The 18,430-nt window shown below is 41.3% G+C and overlaps 2 protein-coding genes across 3 annotated transcripts; both read right to left on the reverse strand.

Annotated features, from left to right (window-relative positions):
- Positions 1 to 206: 206 nt before the first annotated feature.
- LOC137001699 (uncharacterized) lies at positions 207 to 1,799 on the reverse strand. Its single transcript, XM_067360806.1, has one exon. It carries the CDS (start codon positions 1,797 to 1,799, stop codon positions 207 to 209), a length of 1,593 nt encoding a protein of 530 aa, XP_067216907.1.
- A 13,373-nt stretch (positions 1,800 to 15,172) lies between these two features.
- LOC137001463 (uncharacterized) lies at positions 15,173 to 17,579 on the reverse strand. Of its 2 annotated transcripts, XM_067360337.1 has the most exons (3): positions 16,925 to 17,579; positions 15,663 to 16,854; positions 15,173 to 15,297 (listed from the first exon to the last, which is right to left on the reverse strand). In XM_067360337.1, exons 1-2 carry the CDS (start codon positions 17,523 to 17,525, stop codon positions 15,665 to 15,667), a joined length of 1,791 nt encoding a protein of 596 aa, XP_067216438.1. In that variant the 5' UTR covers positions 17,526 to 17,579; the 3' UTR covers positions 15,173 to 15,297; positions 15,663 to 15,664. The 2 variants fall into 2 exon arrangements, with proteins under 2 accessions (XP_067216438.1, XP_067216439.1); XM_067360338.1 differs by lacking the exon at positions 16,925 to 17,579 and having other exon boundaries at positions 15,663 to 16,915.
- Between the last annotated feature and the right edge of the window lie 851 nt (positions 17,580 to 18,430).

Consider the following 18,430-nt stretch of genomic DNA (forward strand, 5'->3'; position numbering starts at 1 on the left):
TACCACCTTCACCGCTTACGTACAATCGTAGAATATGATTTTTATTCTGTAAAACTTGGCATACCCTGTCGAAGACTCTTTTCTGATCTTTGTTCAATTGCGACATCATTTGCGATAAATTAATCGGGGCGTCAATCTTACCAAAATCTTCCAGATTTTTCATCGCGTCGTCAGCTTGTACTGGATTGCAATCCAGTTCATCGTCATCAGATTTCTCCGTCTGCTATTTTTAGATCATTTTCACGCTTCTCGATCAATTCAGTAACATCCACAAAAGCTTTCTGTATTTCTTCGAGCCTTTCGTGATATTTCATTGCCTTCGTCAATCCAGTCTCTGAATTCTTAAAGGCATCCGTATAAGTTTTGTACGCACCTTTGAGTTCACTCGAATCTCTCCATGGTTTGAACAAAAGAAGCAGCGAGTAAAAGTACTTTTCGGGTTCAGTTTTTACATTAAATCGGTAATGGTTTATTAAACTACACTTTTTTCGTTTCTTTACAAATAAACGCAATACTAGTTTGTAACATTTGACCTTGTCACTTTTTGGCATCTGTTTTACAATGTCCCAGAATCTAGTAAAATTGTACAAATTCAATGATTCTAGTTCTTTAGGTCTGTTTGGATAATGATCATCGATGAGCGACGAACAATAGATATTCGTAGAATTTTTATCGAGAGCTGTAATTTCATTGAATGTTTTAACTTTTCTGTTTCTCACTTCATTGACGTCGATCCATTTGATAATGGTATCACAATCCGTACCATACAAGGGATGCCCTAATAGTGTATCCGCAGCTTCTAAAGCACCGCATTCTCTGTTATTCAAACGACGCATCGCAAAATTCCACAATTTCGATGCCAAAGGCTTATTGGAATCTATCATTTCAAAGTCTATGTTACATTTTTCCGACTTTGTCTTGTATTTTGTTAAATACGAGTTTAAAAACTCTGATTTTTCTCCAACAAATTGTATGTCCATATTTCCCTCCCAAGCCAATTTGATAGCCGGATTATAATTATTAATAAACCTCTCTGACTTCTTGCGAGGAAGATCGTACAACCTGCTCTTATTGCGTAAATTTTTTCTACCCACTATTAAAGTAACAACGTCTCTTAAAACGAAATTTGTCGTAACTAATCGCGGAAAATCAAACCGATACTTTCTGTAAATATTTGTTTCGGTTTTCTTTGTACGCATGCAATACGAGTTATGTTTATGATTCTGATCACTTGTAATCGTTTCGTACAACGTTGGCAAAACGTTTTTATCTGGAATTTCGCATGTCACGTATTTTTGAATAAACGAAACAACTTCCTCATCCGGCAATTTTCCTAGCACAGGAGCATCTCTTATCCAAATCAAGCAATGCATGTGCTGGATACCTCTAGTTTGATATTTTAATCGCCAGAAGTAGTGGATTACTTCCCCTATTGGGTTATCAACTGAACGAATAAAATCAATCATGGCTTTGAATTTTATGCACATGAATCTAGACGTGCTAACAGGGTCGTATGCGATTAGTTCGTTAATGCTTAACTTTTCTTTATCGGGATTCATGTCTCGTAAATATTCACCCAAATCGGACCATTTCCATTCACTAGGACTCAAAGTCAAAAACCACGTTGCTGGGCCGTAATGCAGAGTCATGCATTTTACATTATTGGATGGTTGTCGCCAAAATTGATCCGTATTTCTCAGTTTTCCAAAAATACTCATTAAATTCGATTCCAATTGTTCGTCTTTCAATTCGTTCAAGTATCTATCAGTAGTATATCTCTCTCGTGCGTTAGCAACCATCATCGTATAATATATACCGTTTTTCAATTGTCGGTTGTTAGTATCATGAAGAAGAAAAAACTAGTGCGGATTCAATCTGAATCTATTGTGTTTCGTCATCAATCGCGTTCTGATGAATAAATATTCCGGTAATGCAAAATTTCTATCTTCTCGTTGTCCATTGATACCCTCTGGATATAAATCGGGGAAACACATGACATCCAGATATTTATAACGATTATTCATTGGAACATCTTCGATTTTTAACATTTGATAAAGTTTGAGTGCAGATTCGTTATCAATCCTTTTCACGCGCATTGGGTATATCGTATACTGATCATTAATACCCGAGTCTTTGGTGATTTGCGTTAGGAAAGCCTTACGTTTCAAAACGATTTGGTCATTATCTTTAATCTGCTGTACGGTGTCCTCAACCACCTCATCTATTTCGTCATTATTGCTCTTTTCGCCCCCATCATCGACGATCTGATATTCTGTTTCTTGCAACTTCTCATTTAATAAATCATCAGATGACGCTGGAAGACGAATTTCCGAATAGTGCGGATTATTTTCTTTTAACCATTGCAAAGCCTTAAACACTTTATTAATATCCACCAAATTTTCCCAAACAACTTTTGATTTTTTGGGCATACCTCGAACGACAATGTGCAACTCGTGTTTTAAATTTATAAGATTTTCCGGAGGACATATCTTATCCAATGTTTCTTGTAAAGGAAGTGGCAAATGAAATGTTCTACCTTTTACTTTACGAATCATTTGTCTGTGCGGCAAATGCTTGTTCGAAACAGCGTCTATTGTTTGCACTACTTGGAAGCTGCTCATTCTCTTGATTAACATTTTTTCGTAATCATTGAAATCCGACAAAACATCCGGTAATGGTTTTACGGCAAGATTATTCAAAACGCAAGTAGAAAGCAACATGCCTTTCCGAAATTTGCCCAAACAAAACTTACAAATTAATCCAGTATCGCTATTGTGTTCTGTGACGTAAGTCATCAAGTTTTTCCAAAAAGGTCCCTCTACTGGTTTTTTCAGCTTTTCTAGCTCAGAAACGTCACTATTCACACATAGTTTTTCGCAAGAGACACAAGGGAAACGTGGTGTATCCAACAATCTCTTTTTCATAACTGTAAACGCTTCGTAATTTTGCAACAAAATTTTTTCCTTGTCCAAACTAACAGTCAAATTGTTTTTGTAAAATTTTGCTTTAACCTTTGCATCATTGGAAATTTCCAGCAATTTATCCATATTGACAAATCTCAAAGCTGAAAACAAATGATGAAATTTTTTATAATTGCCTATTAATTTGTAGACATTTATTCGAATATTTCTTACGAGAGGAAAATGAGGCGATAAAGTGCTTATCGTTGCAATGTATGATTCGCAAATATTTGGATTTGCATAACAGTCCGGAGGATGTCCCAATCTGCTACTCATATGTGAAACAGAACAATTTTTGAGCCGCGCCATGAATTTAGCATTCATTATTTTCTTTATAGTAGCTCCTTCAAAGTCTTCCAACAATTTCACATACTTTTCCAAGGAAATATCACTTTTGCGGCATCGTTTCTCGTCACAGTGCCATATTTTTAACTTTTTATCATTGTTATCCATTAACGGTAAAACATTTATCACTCCATGAGAAGAGGATTGTCCTATTATAAGTGGTTGCTCAAACTTTTTCCTTTGCTCGTAAGCAGTTTCAAAAAAGTATGCTTCAGAAGACGAAGTATGTTTGGATGAGCCACAAAGAGCTCTAATTCGATCGCTTTTTGGATATTTCAAAGTCTTACATTCATTGAATCGCAATAGTGCGGTTTCAGCAGCATTTTTCAAATACAAAAACACTTTTCTTGCGGCATTGACGTACGATTTTTTTGCTATCATTAAATTGAAACGTCTAAATGCCATCCTAATTTTTTTAAATAAATCGATTTCTCGCAATATTTGATGTAAAAAGTTATAAAGATAGAATCTCGTTAAATATTCATTTTTCGATTATTTTATCTCAATACTTTTATGCACAAAATGATGAGAGGAATCAATGTTTAAAAAAAATATGTTATTGCTTGTTGCAAATTATCATACTTTTTCTTAAAAATAACTGTGTTTTTTATATACCAATTGATTCCTCTTATTATTTTGTGCAGAAGAGTATATAGATAAGATAATTGAAAAATGATTATATTACGAAATATTTCATACTTTGTAACGGTGCGTATTTTTACGCCTCACGGGCGGTGCGTAACGATGCGGAATTTCGACGGTGCGTAGGTAGCAAAGCGGATTTTTACGATGCGGGATTACGACGGTGCGTAGTTAGCAAAGCGGATTCTTACGACGCGGAATAACTCGCCGGTTCGCCAGAATTCGTTCGTGTGATTTTTCGGAAGACTCCAAATTAGCAAAAACAAATTAAAGTAACAAAATAAATATTTATTCAAGAGAGCAATTGGATCAATGATATAATTATAAAAGAAAGGTATAAACATTTAACAATGAGTACATAAGTAATTCCTTATCGGATAGACGATTTAATGTTTCAACGGTATAAATGGGTATAATTCTAACTGTGAACGAATAAACAACTATCGGAATTAATCGGATAATAAATAAACTGCGTAAATCGTTGGTGCGCCTTTGGCCGAATAATAAACAACTTAAATTATTTAATTTTAAACTAATCGTCGGTCGGTTCGTACGGTACAGAGTCAAAATACTAAAAAATAAGCGATACCGCGTATATCCGAGCCCTGCTGAGTCGTCGATGGTTGCCGGTGCGCTGTGTCCAAAGACAGAGAGTCTTCTCTCGTGCGAGGGATATAGGAAGTCGAACGCCGGGAACACCCGACCGAGGCAGAGAACGCCCTGCCCCTAGAACGATGGGAAGTCGGACGCCGGGAACACCCGACCAAGGCAGAGAACGCCCTGGCCCCTAGAACGACGAGGTATAGGAAGTCGAACGCCGGGAACACCCGACCAAAGCAGAGAACGCCCTGCTCCTAGAACGACTATCGGGATGGGAGCGAGTACGACCGGAGCTTCAGAGTGCGCCCTGAGGCTTATCCGAGTCGTACTCGGGGGAATGGTATCGGTCTGCTCCGCGAGCCGGTTTTTATACCGGTCGCGCTATCCCCACTTGAGGTGCTACCCTACTCGGCAGCTACCCCTTCTCGAGCTACTACTCGAGTTGGGGGATCGGAATGCGGCCCGTAATAAGGGTTGCTCACGTGAAGCCCGCGTGACGCTTAGTAACAGCGCGTGCGGTTACAACTTTATGTAAAATTAGGTTAAATTAAAGTATAAAAATTCTCCTAAACTATTCAATTTTTGGCCATCCTACTATTACAACTTCTTACGTCGAATATAGTGAAGAATCGATTTATAAAAAAATTAGAAGAGTTCCATTTAAAAAAACTTGGTTGATCTTCAAATCTTTGAACCATCTCCACCCAAGGTGTAACTAATATCTCTATCTCTTTTTCTTTTATGAAGCAAACAACTTTTGTTTAAAACATTTCTTTTCATTTTTATTTTTTATACATGATTCTGAAAAGTTTCCTCAAACTTCAACGGCGTATTCTAGCGGTCTTGATGAAAACAATTCCTATAAACATATGTCCTGCAATGTTTCCTTTTCAAGATACAATCATTTTTTAATTTTTAATGAAATTTTTAATTTTATTGGAAAGTGCAGTATTAAATACAAAAAATAATCAAAGTATGAAAGATCTCAAATCTCTCGTCTTTGATTTTCTTAATTCTTAGTTTTGACTCGATGTATTCTTTTCTTAATAAAAAGATGTCTTAAAAACGATTTGGACTTGATTCAAAAGTTTTAACGTATTCTAACGTTCAAATACGACACGACCTTGTTCGATAATGTTGATAAATATGTTTTAATGCTTGGATAAATTATCCCGTACTGTTTAACTGTTCGACAGGATGGTAATGAAATAAAAAGATCGACACTGAATTTAATATAATGTACTTAACAAATTATCTCTGCTTTGAAATACAAAAGTGCGTGAATTCGACTAATAACTAAGTTCAAACTGAATTAATTTCGGCCCGACTGTCTCTCTATAATATAATGCTTTTACGACTGTTCGGCTTGGTTCGACGATAGAGAGTGATTTTGCCTATCCCTCTTTCCATAAAGAAAATTACTTGGAAGGTTCTCGAACTTTTCGAGACCCTTCCCGGTTTCCTTTCGATATCTGCGCGTGATCGCGCTCGGCAGAATCGATTGACGCCCAGCTGATTGCTCGCATATTTTGGGCGGCCACGAGCTGGCGCCGTCTGTCGGTAAATCTCGAAGCGATCTTACAGCTCGGCCGTCCTGGCGCTGGACTTCGTCCCGAAGTTCCTATATGTGAAATTGTTGCGCAAATTATTCCCTGTGAGAGCTTGCAAACCGAAGTGACCAGTTTGACCCAATTCGACATTTACTCTTAAAACATTCATTATTTTATAATTAACAACTAACCTAATAACAAAATTATCTCGTAGATTAATATTCGCCTAATGGTTCATCGGGAGGACTACACTGGATCCAAGGCTTCAGGCGATCGCACGACAAAAACGTATTAAGCGGCTTCGCCGTTACGTTAAAGCCCGGTATGTCCTGAATCACATATCGATTGTTTCCTAAATTCTTTTTTATTATATACGGTCCTACAAATTTCGGGCGCAATTTTGCGCTTTCACCCGGAGTAGCCTTTGTTTTTCTAATCATTACGTAGTCGCCTATGTTATAAACGGTTGCTTTCTTTAGCTTCGAATCGCGATATTTTTTCTTATACGCTCTGATTAAGTCTGTTGCGTTTCGCGCTGCCTGTCGTGACGCGTCTCTGTCCTTCTCCAGGTCTTATCCTGTCCCACCAGGGCCTTGGTGAAACGTGCAAACTCATGATCGGCGTGGCTGCGCTGCTCGTAGCCAAATAGCAGCTTCGATGGACTCGACTTCGTGACTGCGTGGTACGTATTATTAATCACGTATTGTAACGTGCTTAAATTATTTTTCCACTCATCCGGTGAGTTAATCAGTTTCGTAAGCGATGACTTTATAAATCTATTAAAGGAGTTACTTACATTGTCCTCCATCCTCATGCGTTCACAAATGTCGGAGCGGTCCGCCATAGGTCCCCACAGGGCAGAGATCATTGAAGATCATTGAATCGATAATTAGTACAGATTTGAAACTTTCACAATAATATTGTCGTCACTTCGACAGCCGGTAATGTAGTTTGCAGTAAGTTCGTGTAAATGTACATTATGGATTTAGTTATCATCGAGATTATCGATATAAGTAGATCTATATGTCGCGACTATGAATTCGGGATGTCAACGTTCAGTACTTCATTGATCAGTGAGTGTAAATATTGACGACAGAATGTACCAGGTTAACTGCTTAAGTAGTGTTTGGTATACAGAAGTGGTTACATAAGTAAGTAATGCATAGTTATTATTGTTACATTACATTTCCATTTATTTTATGTATTATCTTGTAATTATTGTATATGCTTTCCTAACTTTCACAGATGTTTGTCGATATGATTTTTTTGCGCTTACGTTTCCATTTAATATTATACATTAGACAAACTAAATCGTTCTAATATAATGGTCTATTGCCTTCTTACATAAATACAGTTCGTCGAGTCAATTCAATTGTCTTAGGAAATAAATTAGTTCTGCGATTTATTTATCATTGATGAAAACATATTTCTTTAAAAATTCAGCAAACCGTTGCTTGACTAATAAATAAAGTTAGATTTACTTATAGATATACAGACACATGTGCAACAATTTTTGATATTCTGTTTTTCTATCCATTAGAATTTGTTCTGTGGGAGTTACATAGAAGCCTGAGCTATAAAATAAAATTAATCTGCGGCTTTATTTTACTTTGAAGATTTTTACGCAAATACTGTAATAGTACAGACTTTCTGAAGCTTACTTATATATTATCTATACTTTCTGGAGTTTAAAATCAGGTAAGAAATAATTACTATTATTAACATTTCTATTTATTCTATTTATGTATTATCTTGTATAATTATTGTATACATATGCTTTCTTAGCTATCACAGATATTTATTGAGTAGATATGATTTTCTCGCGCTTACGTTACTATGTAATATATTATGCATTAGACCAGTGCTCGGAATTAGTTGAACATTTCAGCCGATTTCCGCGGTATACGCCTCCTTTCCTCTTCTTACCGCGCGCGCCGCAGCCGCTAGAGCCAGCGCCGTCGGGCGTTAGGAGCAGCACTATCTGATTATGAGTGGGTTCCTCTACCTATTTATTAAAATTTAAAAAAAAATGTATTAAAATTTATTAAAAATTAATTTTTTATTTTTAAATTTATTAAGTGGAAATATTTCAATAGATTTCCATGTCACCCACGAGATACTAATGCTGACGCTTTTTTTTTAAGTGGTTTCCCCCGTAGGCCTATTATACTAAAAATAAAAATAACAAATTCTTAATTTAAAAAAAATATATAAAAGAGATTTTTTTAATTAGATTTTCTTGGCCTTTCATGAGAATGAACAATTAATGCAATAATGTAGATAGAAACCACTTTTAAAAAGATAGAAGCGAGGGCCATGGTCTTGGCGTCCCGCACCCAGAAGGGCCACTACGACCCCTTGGCCGGGAGAGCCACCTCCCCTGTTGGCGTGCAGGTGGAGGCCCTACTGGAGGCAAACCGCCGTTTAGAGGAGGAACTCCGTGACCTCCGCAAAGAAATTGCGGAGATGCGGAGAACCTCTCCCCCTCCATCCCCCATTATCACCAGAGCCAGATCTGGGCTCATGGGGGAGGAGAACACGGAGGAAGACGAGAACATGGAGGGACTGGAGGGGAGCCCCCCCCCCCGGTACCCTCTCCCGCAATCGTCCCCCCCTCCAGAAAAGAACTGGCGCGTCACCCCGCCGTAAGGCCCCCGATACAAGGGGTCAGTAAAGTGATGGAGGATCGCCCATTGAAACCGGTGATCACGAGTGATCACCGAATTCCCCGGGACGTGGACTTTGTTGACGGGACGCGGCAAATGCCGCAACCCGAACGGTCGTGTGCTTTATTAGAGCCATGGGACTAGAGGTCGCCCCGCACAAGACGGAGGCCCTGTATTTTTACAGCAGGGCCATGGGGCGTCCTCCCCCCATCCAAATGTGGGTGGGGGAGGTCCGAATCCTGGTGGGGAGCCAGATGAAGTACCTGGGCCTCACCCTGGATGGGCTTTAGGGATTTGAGCAACATTTCGCTCAAATCATCCTCAAAGCAGACAGGATGGCGGCCGCGTTAGGCCGCCTCCTGCCCAACGTGGGTGGGCCAAACGTTAAGGTTCGGCGACTGTACGCGAACGTCGTGCAGTCGGTGTCCCTTTACGGGGCACCGGTATGGGCCGAAAAAGTCTCGGTCAGTCGGCGAATCAAGGCGATGATCCATCGCCAACAACGCCGGCTGGCCATCAGGATTATTCGGTCCTACTGCACGACGTCGTTCGTGGCGGCCACGGCTCTGGCGGGCCTCCTCCCGGTCGAGTTTTTGGCGAACTCGTACGCCGAGGTTTATCGGCGTATGAGGGACCCCGACCGCACCGGGAGTTCCCGTTTAAGACCAGGGGCCGTGGAAAGAATAAGGAGGGAAGCCCGTCGCAGAGCCATCTCCCAATGGCAGGAGGCCATTGCGGACTCTGTGACGGGCAGATGGACCACTCACGCCATCCAGCCCTGTCTACCGGAATGGGTAGACAGGAGAGGACGAGGGCTAGAGTTCCACCTGACACAGGTACTCACCGGGCACGGTTGTTTCGGTGACTACCTGTGCAGGATAGGCAAGGAGCACACGACGGGGTGCCACCACTGTGCGGCCGGTTGGGACTCGGCGCAGCACACCCTCACCAAGTGTGAAGCGTGGACGAAAGAGCGCCGGGCCTTGACCGCAGTGGTTAAACAGGACCTTTTCCTTCCGGCATTGGTTCAATCAATGCTGGAGGGAGAGGAAAAATGGAAGGCCGCCTCCGATTTCTGCGACACCGTAATGTCGCGGAAAGAGAAGGCGGAACGCATCAGAAGAGGAGAGGCGGAGGAGGTGGATAGTACTCCACCACCTTTCCCACCTCCCCACCCTTTCCAGAGAAGAACGGGAGGCAACGGCGGCGGGGGAGTTTCCCCGACCGCAACGCGGCGGCGGAGGAGAACCATCCCCCGTCGCCGCCGTACATAAGCCCAGCGTAGGGCTTGAGGGAAGTAGGGGTCTCTCAGACAGCGGCGGTGACCAAACACCCACTGCCGCCACCAACTGATCTGAGAGACCCCTGGGACGGTATTCCCCTTAGGGATACTCCCCTCAAGAGAGGCTGGGTGGAGAGGGAATTTTCTCCTTCTCTTTCCAGCGGGGGTCAACCGTGAGCGGGGGCTCACGGTGGTCCCAGCCTCCCTCTATAAACCAGGAAGGGCGGGGGAGACCGTGGAAGCCCGGTCTTCCCCCAGTAAGAGAAGAACTATATGGGGGGGAAGAGAGAAGTCTTTTCTCTCTTCCCCCCCCCCCCCATGGGACGAGGCCAAAAACATGGCCAAACCCAAGAGGGGGTGAGATGAATGCCGCTGGCGATGCCTCACCTTCTCTCACTTTGGGTTAGGAAGGCTACCGGCGGGGGTTTTAGTGGGTACACCCCAGGGACACCTTCCCTGGGGGACTCCCACATAACCCACGGGCTCTCCCCCGAGACCCGTGGGTATCCATAAAGGATTTCCCCCGCCTTACCAAAAAAAAAAAAAAAAAAAGCAGTGTACGGGCGACAATAACCCGCGTCGAATCAAAAAAGGCGAAATTTGCCGTCGGGGCGTGTCGGGTCGATTAACGGATTTTTCAAATCCGCGTCGGGTTGAAGAGGCCGAAAAATTCTGATTGGAGTCGTGCCGGGCAGTAGAATGCCGAAAACCAGGTCCATGATGGACAGAGAAGACCTAGAAAAGGCTTCATTAGAACAGCTCCAGAAAGAGGCAAAGAGATACCAATTACCGGTCTTAAACGACCGCGATCTATTGGTGGAACAAATTTTGACTCACCTGGAGAGAGCGGGTCATACCGAGAGGACGTTGGAGATGCCGAAGGAGACGGGTGAGATGCACGATCCTGCAGAGTTGTCCTCGAGTCGAGCCACCGAAGCAGACCCACCAAATGCAGGAGCCCTCTGTTATGCTATCACTGAGATGACAGCGATGATGCAGCAGCAGCAGCAGATCTTGCTCCAGGTCTTGCAGAGGCTGACGCCCCAGGAAGCGAGTGTGCCGACAAGCCAGGACGAGGGGACAGCAGGTCCGAGTGGGCTGGTAACCCTGTCAAGAGCAACATCCGGTAATGTACGATCGAACCAAACTAATTACTCGAATAACGGACAAAGTCGAATGCTCTCAAATGCGAGCGCCTTACCGGCCGGAAATGCGGTAAGCTGGCTTGCCTCGCAAATTCCGGAATTTGGCGGGAGTGACGATGAAAATGTCGAGGTGTGAACTAATCGCGTGGACAAAGTGGCGGAAATCCACGGTGCGTCCGACGGGATAACACTTCTGGCCGCGTCCAGTAAGCTCGTAAAATTTGCCCGTCAATGGTACGAGATTCAGGGCAAAATGATTGAGTCGTGGCAAGCATTAAAAATGGATTTGCTAAAAATGTTTAAAAAACAAGTGCCGTTTTATAAAGCAATGCAGAAATTAGAGGCACGAAAATGGATTCCGTCAAAAGAATCCTTCGATCAATACGTGATCGCAAAGCTCGCGCTCATGAAAAATTTAAACTTGCCGACAAGTGACGCGATTCATATGTTGATTGGCGGAATATCGCAGGGTTCGTTAAGGGCCATAGCCCTTTCGATATCAGATAATTCGATAGACGGATTTCTCGCGAAGATGCGAACAATAGCAGAAGGAAATACAGACACAGAGAGAAAATCCACGGCGGTCGCGAGTGCAATAAAATCCGTGCATAATAACGCGTGTAGAAACTGCGGAAAGAGAGGGCATTCTCATAAGGATTGTCGCGGAAAACTTACATGTTTCTACTGCAAGTCAAAAGAGCACCGTCAGTTTGACTGCCTTAAAATCAAGGATAGAAACGGCGGGAAACCGCCGACGGCTCAGCGGTCTTCAATGGCCACGGTAGCAGCCGCCGTTACCGTCGAGGACGAGAAAGAGGAGGTGGTGGCTTGCGTTTCCGTAGCTGCGGGTGGAAATTTAGAAATTGCCGAACCATTTGCCGAAATCTCGAGTATCTGCAGACAAAAATGTAAAATTCGTGCATTAATCGATACCGGAAGTCCAGTCTCGTTCGTTGAAAAAGGGATTTATTTGAATCAAATCAGACCGTTTGTAAAAAATTGTTAAGGGCAATAACAAGCCGGCAAATAAAAACTTTGTTAATCTCAGCCGGGAACAGTTAAATGTTCAAGGAATTGTACAAACAGAGATATCATTGAGCGAACTTGGCGGAAAAAAATATGAAATCGATTTGTATATCTTAAATAAACCGTTGGATGGAGACATAATCTTGGGAAGAGAGTTTTTAGATAAACAAAAACTTACCTTGATAAGACGAAGCCGTGAGTCAGCAGAATTCACGAGTGCTGTTAGTTTATTCGAGCAACTGCCGTTATACGTAGACAAAGAGAATGCCGATGATCTAGAAAAAGATTTTGAAATAGATGTTAGTAATTTAGATGTAGAAACGAAAAACGAATTGTTTAATTTATTAGATAAGATAGAGAAAAAGAAAATCGTACCGGTCGATGACGATTACGAGGTGAGAGTATATTTGAAAGATGACTCCATCTACGCGTATGCGCCACGACGTTTCGCGTATGCGGAACGCATACAGATACGGAAAATAACGGACGACCTCCTGGAACGAGGCATTATAAAAAACAGCGTCTCGCCGTATTGCGCCAGGGTAATACCTGTAAGAAAAAAGAAACGGTGAAATTAGACTTTGCGTTGATTTGAGGCCGTTAAATAGTCGAGTGATCGAACAAAAATATCCTTTTCCGATAATTGAGGACTGTTTGTCGCGTTTAAGTAGCATGTCGATATTCACGCTACTTGATCTTAAGGATGGATTTCATCAGATCAAGGTGCATGCCGATTCGACTCGTTATTTCGCATTCGCTACACCCGACGGACAATTTGAGTATTTACGCTTATCTTTTGGCTATTCGGAAGCACCAGCCGAATTCCAAAAACGGATCATTCAGATCCTGAATCCGCTCATACGCGCTGATAAAGTGATCGTCTATATAGATGACGTATTGATTCCGTCGAGGTCAGTGCGAGAAAATTTCGATGTTCTGGCCGAGGTGTTGATTACCTTAAAAAATTACAGATTTGAGTTAAATTTAAAAAAATGTTTGTTCCTCAAAAAAGAGATCGAGTTTTTAGGATATATAATTTCGGAGAAATGGATAACGTTAAGTCCAAGACATACCGAGTTGGTGAGAAATTACAAAACACCATCTAACGTACATGGTGTTCAGAGATTTTTAGGATTAGCGAGTTATTTTAGGAAATTTATAAAAGATTTTGCGTTAAAAGCCAAGCCGTTGTACAATTTACTTAAGAAGGATATAAAATTTTTCTTCGGCGAAGATTGCATCAGAGCTTTCGAGAATTTGTAAAAAGAACTTACCTCATCACCGGTTCTCGCATTATGCAATCCAGCACTGGAGACCGAGCTGCACACGGATGCGAGCAGTCTCGGCTTAGGAGCTATATTGCTACAGAAGCAGAAAAGCGGGACCTGGTGTCCAATAGCGTTTTTCAGCCAGGCAACCAATAATGCTGAAAAAAATTATCATAGTTTTGAGCTCGAAATGTTGGCAATAGTAAGGGCGATTGAGAGATTTCATCTCTACTTATATAACTTGTCGTTTAATGTCGTTACCGATTGCAACGCGCTAATACACGCGGTTTCGAAAGCAAACTTGAACCCGAGAATAGCACGGTAGACTTGCATGACTTGGTCAAACAGCGCTTTGATGTCTGTCTCCTGTTCCTTGCTGTAAGTTATATATCGTAGGCTGTGGTCCTTCCTATTGCCAAATAGTACTCGTACGACGCAAACGTTCTGTTCGTATTTTGTGAAGAATGCATCAATGAGCTGTAGTGCCTGCTCCCGCGACTGACATTCTTGGATGATCCATGATGGAGTTAGCTGCAAAAAATGTTTTATATATTATAAAAAAAAACCTTTTAAAAAGTGTCATTACAAAACAATACTTACTACTTTGCGATTCTTGAAGACTCTCTCCACCATCATATTTATGTAGAGCCTAAGTACATCGTCGCTGAAGGACATCCCCATCCTATGGAATTGACAGTCTGAAAGAAAGAAAAATTGAAATTAACGTTATACGTCTGACATTGTATCACACATTGTGATACAAATAGTACAACGCGGTACGATAGACACTTACCCTGCAGAATTATTGTTTCCGGGTGTCACACCGACCGGGCACACGAATGGCGCATGTAGATGCACTCAGCTGATGCGCAGCGTACGTGCATGAACTGCCGCTTGAAAGGGAGCTTGAATTCCGTCAACTCTCAGACGCTAGAATAAAGAAAATATGCAATGAATTAGAAACTACTGATAGTGACAAGTTCGAGCTAAATGACGGTTTATTGTATTATAAAATAAATAGAAATTATACTTTGTCGTACCTGAGGCGATGGAAATTAGCGTGATACGTGCACATCACGACGATAGGGCCCACTGCGGTCTAGAAAAAACGATTAAGGGAGTCAGTCAAAATTTCTGGTTTCCCTCTATACGGAAAAAAATTAACAATTATATTAAAAATTGCCTCACCTGTGTAATGGCAAACGATTTCGTTACGCGTTTCGAGGGAGAGACAAGTCTTTATCCCTCAGCGTCAGCGCCGTTCGAGATACTGCATCTCGACCATTTCGGACCGTTGCAGGAAATTGCAGACAAACAGAAACACATTCTAGTATTAGTGGATGCGTTCACTAGATTTTGTTGGTTAATTCCTACGCGGTCCACGACGACTAAGGAAGTCGTAGTTAATTTAGAAAATTTATTCGCGATGTTCGGAAGGCCGAAAGAGGTAGTCTCAGATCGAGGGACGGCCTTTACCTCAAAGGAATTTGCCGATTTCATAGAAAAATTTAATGTAAAACACCGAAAGGTTTCCGTAGCGGCCCCATGGGCTAATGGGACGGTCGAACGGGTTAAGGGGAGGTTCTAGTCAAAAGGCCCGAAAATTAACATAATTTTATGATTTTTTTTTGAGCGAACGTAAATGTTTTTTGAAAAAACTTTTTATTGCATTTATTAGTAAAAATTTGAAAAAAAAAAAAAACAAAAAAAAAAAAAAAAAAAAATCAAAATGGCGGCTCCAGCCCTCACTGAATGAAGCCGTGCGCGGCAATAAGCAATGTGTGCTGCACACTCTACGGCCCTGCCAAGTGATCTGAAACAAACAAATCAAAAATATTCTTAAAATAGATGAAATTTTGGGGGCCTTATGATTTTCCGATTTTTAAAAAACCCTTTTAAAAAGAAATGACGGCCATTACAAAAAAGAAGACCCTCTTTTCCCGTTTTTTTGTTTTGCTTTAACGTTAAAAAAACAATAATAAACAATTTTTTTTTTAAACGCTTCCTGAAGGCCCCCTAAATTGAATAAGCTTTAATTTGCGCCGTCAAACATCGAAATCGGTTAAGTCGTTGAAGCGGAATCGTGTGCGGCGCGCAAGAAAAAGTTGTTTCAAGAAAAACGCGTCTAAAGTTAGAGGAAGAAAAAATCGTAAGTAATGTTTGTTTTTTGACACTTACATCTAATCAGCTATTCCAGCACCATACAGGGTTCCTTCCTCATCCTCGAAGAGCATGTTTTGCTGCACTTGGGCGCTAATTTTTTCAATTCTGGCTTTTTTTATTAACTCCGATTGACTCGCGTTCGCTGACTTGACGCGCTCTTCGTCAGTCTTCGCAGCGAAGTTTCTGCTGTTTGTTCCGATTACGATTCCCAACGTCTGCATGGTTTTTAATATAGATGAATAGCCTTCATTAAAGATGCCGGAAGCTATGTATGCTGCTATTCTGATAGTTTGTTCGCCACAATGAAGGTGTTTGGGGACCAGTTTCCACAGACAAGCGTTGAAGCTTTCGTTGTCATTTTGCGTGTTTCCACCTGTGCATCTTTGCAGCAAATCGTCACTTGAAAGAGCTTCATATACGGGTCGAATTGCTTCTTGAACTGATGCTATAAGGGCAGGTTCATGATGGAAATCGGCGAGTTCTCCCTTAGCTTCTGCAACACGCCATTTACACCAACTGTTTTCATCTGGCGGGCAGTTTTCATGTTTCGGTTTCTCATCCGTGGAACATTTATGATCGAACGTTGCCCACACAGCTTTTCTCATTTCTTCGGCCGAATCAGGGTGTCGCCTAATGGCAAGTCCATAATATAAAGTCAAATCTTTTATCAATTTGTCAGTCAATTTTCCTGCACCTTTACCTCCGATTCCTTTATGTTGTTTCTTGGCTGCACGCAATCTTGTGCCCATGCGCTTCTGCACATGACCTATACATTCCTTTTTATGAATGGTAAGGTCGCTATAAGGATTACAGTTGAGGAGAGCTTGGAAAGTTTTCGTGTCACCGTCGCCTATATATGTAGCATATTTCACACCGTGCGATTCTGATCGACAAAACATTTCTTTCATACAATCTACCTCCATCTTACCAGCACTTCCATTGTGATTTATGCTGCAATGTTGTTCATGAGTATCATGCCAGATATCGTACTTATTAGTTCCTTTTTTGCTGGCCCAGTTGCTGCAGCTTTGGCAGAATGACGACTTTACAATAAAATCCAACACTTTGTGCGTATATTTTCCGATCAGCGTTGCAATTCCAAATAACGACGAAAAGCCACGTCTTTTCCACGAACCGTCGCCCGACACGCTCAAATGTGTTTCTTCATTTCCCGCCTCCGCGTTCTTCTGTCTTTCTTCAGCAATCGCTTTACGTTGAATAACTTCGAATGTACTCTGCTGCCTCGAGCAGATTAGTGATAAATGCATAGTACGCACCATTTGCAAAGCCTGAAGACAGTTCCATTAGGGAACAAAAAGTATTTATCGACCGTAATCCGAGTCCCAGAATCCGCATAACAAACATCAAACGGCGATTTATTTCGTATGCACCATTTACTAAAGGACTTGAAGAAATGCGTTGTTGATCATTGCACTTGCACTTGATTACTAAATTAAAACCAAGTCCACGGTCACACGTACGAGAAAATGTCACATCACCGTCACATTTTTTACATTTTAAACACTGAGACAAAAAGGTGAAAACAGTCAGAAAATTTATAATAACGTTATTATGGCCAACATCAATTTCAATATCATCGTAACTCGCGTCTTTAATTTTTTTCGCTGAAGTACTAGCATACTCAGTTTCTGCTTCTATTTTATCGGGATTATAATTGAATTTCTTCTTTCGAGGCCGATATGGTCGAACAGTTCCCACTGATTTTCGTGTGTTCGGCATTTTTGAAACACTGTTACTTGCCCCACGTTCGAAACGCAACTGAAATACGTTATTATAAATAGAAGTATAGAATGCACATTCAACCGAGGGTATACGAGCACACAATAAACAGGGATGTACAGGGTGTTGCATATACATATTGGGCAGTACGACGGGTTGCGCGGCATACTTTGCAGGGATAGGCGCGGTTCAGTGGGTAATGACAGCATATATACGTACCATCATAACTTATTGATCGAATTAATTGCGCGCATTTTTACTAATTTTGAGTTTACAGCGTTTCAATTATGACGGACTTGAATAATCGTTGCGATTATTACTAGAGAAGCTAAAACACATTAAAGATGAAAAATTAAATTTTAGAAAGTTAACACATTAAAAGAAACAAATATGATACAACAAAATTTCTTTCTTTACCGCTCTATCAAAATTTACAACGCTAACACGCGCGAAAAGTAAAGCGGTAAAGAAAGAAATTTTGTTGTATCATATTTGTTTCATTTAACGTGTTAACTTTCTAAAATTTAATTTTTTATCTTTAATGTGTTTTAGCTTTTCTAGTAATAATCGCAACGATTATTCAAGTCCGTTATAATTAAAACGCTGTAAACTCAAAATTAATAAAAATGCGCGCGATCAATTCGATCAATAAGTTATGCTACGTATATATGCTGTTATTACCCACTGAACCGCGCCTATCCCTGCAAAGTATGCCGCGCAACCCGTCGTGCGGCATATGTATATGCAATTGCCCAATATGTATATGCAACACCCTGTACAGGAACTCGTTAAGACAGGCACAAACTTGCTACCTGTAATTGAAACAAGGGAGTACCGCCTAAGCGGTGAAAAATGCCCCTCCCTTGAAGCCGCTCCGAGCGCGCGTTTATACCTGTTTTTCGGCCGACGCACTCTCTCGTCTAATACGCTATAACTCCTAAAATAAATTATATAGGGAAATATCCTTTTGGCTACACAATTTCAAGACCCTAAGGATGAAAATAAAGCAAAAAAAAATTTTTTTTTTTTTTTCGATTTTAACT

The sequence above is a fragment of the Linepithema humile genome, chromosome 8 (genome assembly GCF_040581485.1).
Source record: "Linepithema humile isolate Giens D197 chromosome 8, Lhum_UNIL_v1.0, whole genome shotgun sequence".
Lineage (NCBI taxonomy): Eukaryota > Metazoa > Arthropoda > Insecta > Hymenoptera > Formicidae > Linepithema > Linepithema humile.

Bases quoted from the DNA above. Each gene is read 5' to 3' on its own strand.
- LOC137001699 (XM_067360806.1), bottom strand. From the start codon at position 1,799: ATGGTTGCTAACGCACGAGAGAGATATACTACTGATAGATACTTGAAC.
- LOC137001463 (XM_067360337.1), bottom strand. From the start codon at position 17,525: ATGTATATGCAACACCCTGTACATCCCTGTTTATTGTGTGCTCGTATA. The intron at 16,855-16,924 runs GTGCGTACTATG...TTCAACGTAAAG, and splicing joins GTCTTCAGGCTTTGCAAATG to CGATTGCTGAAGAAAGACAG.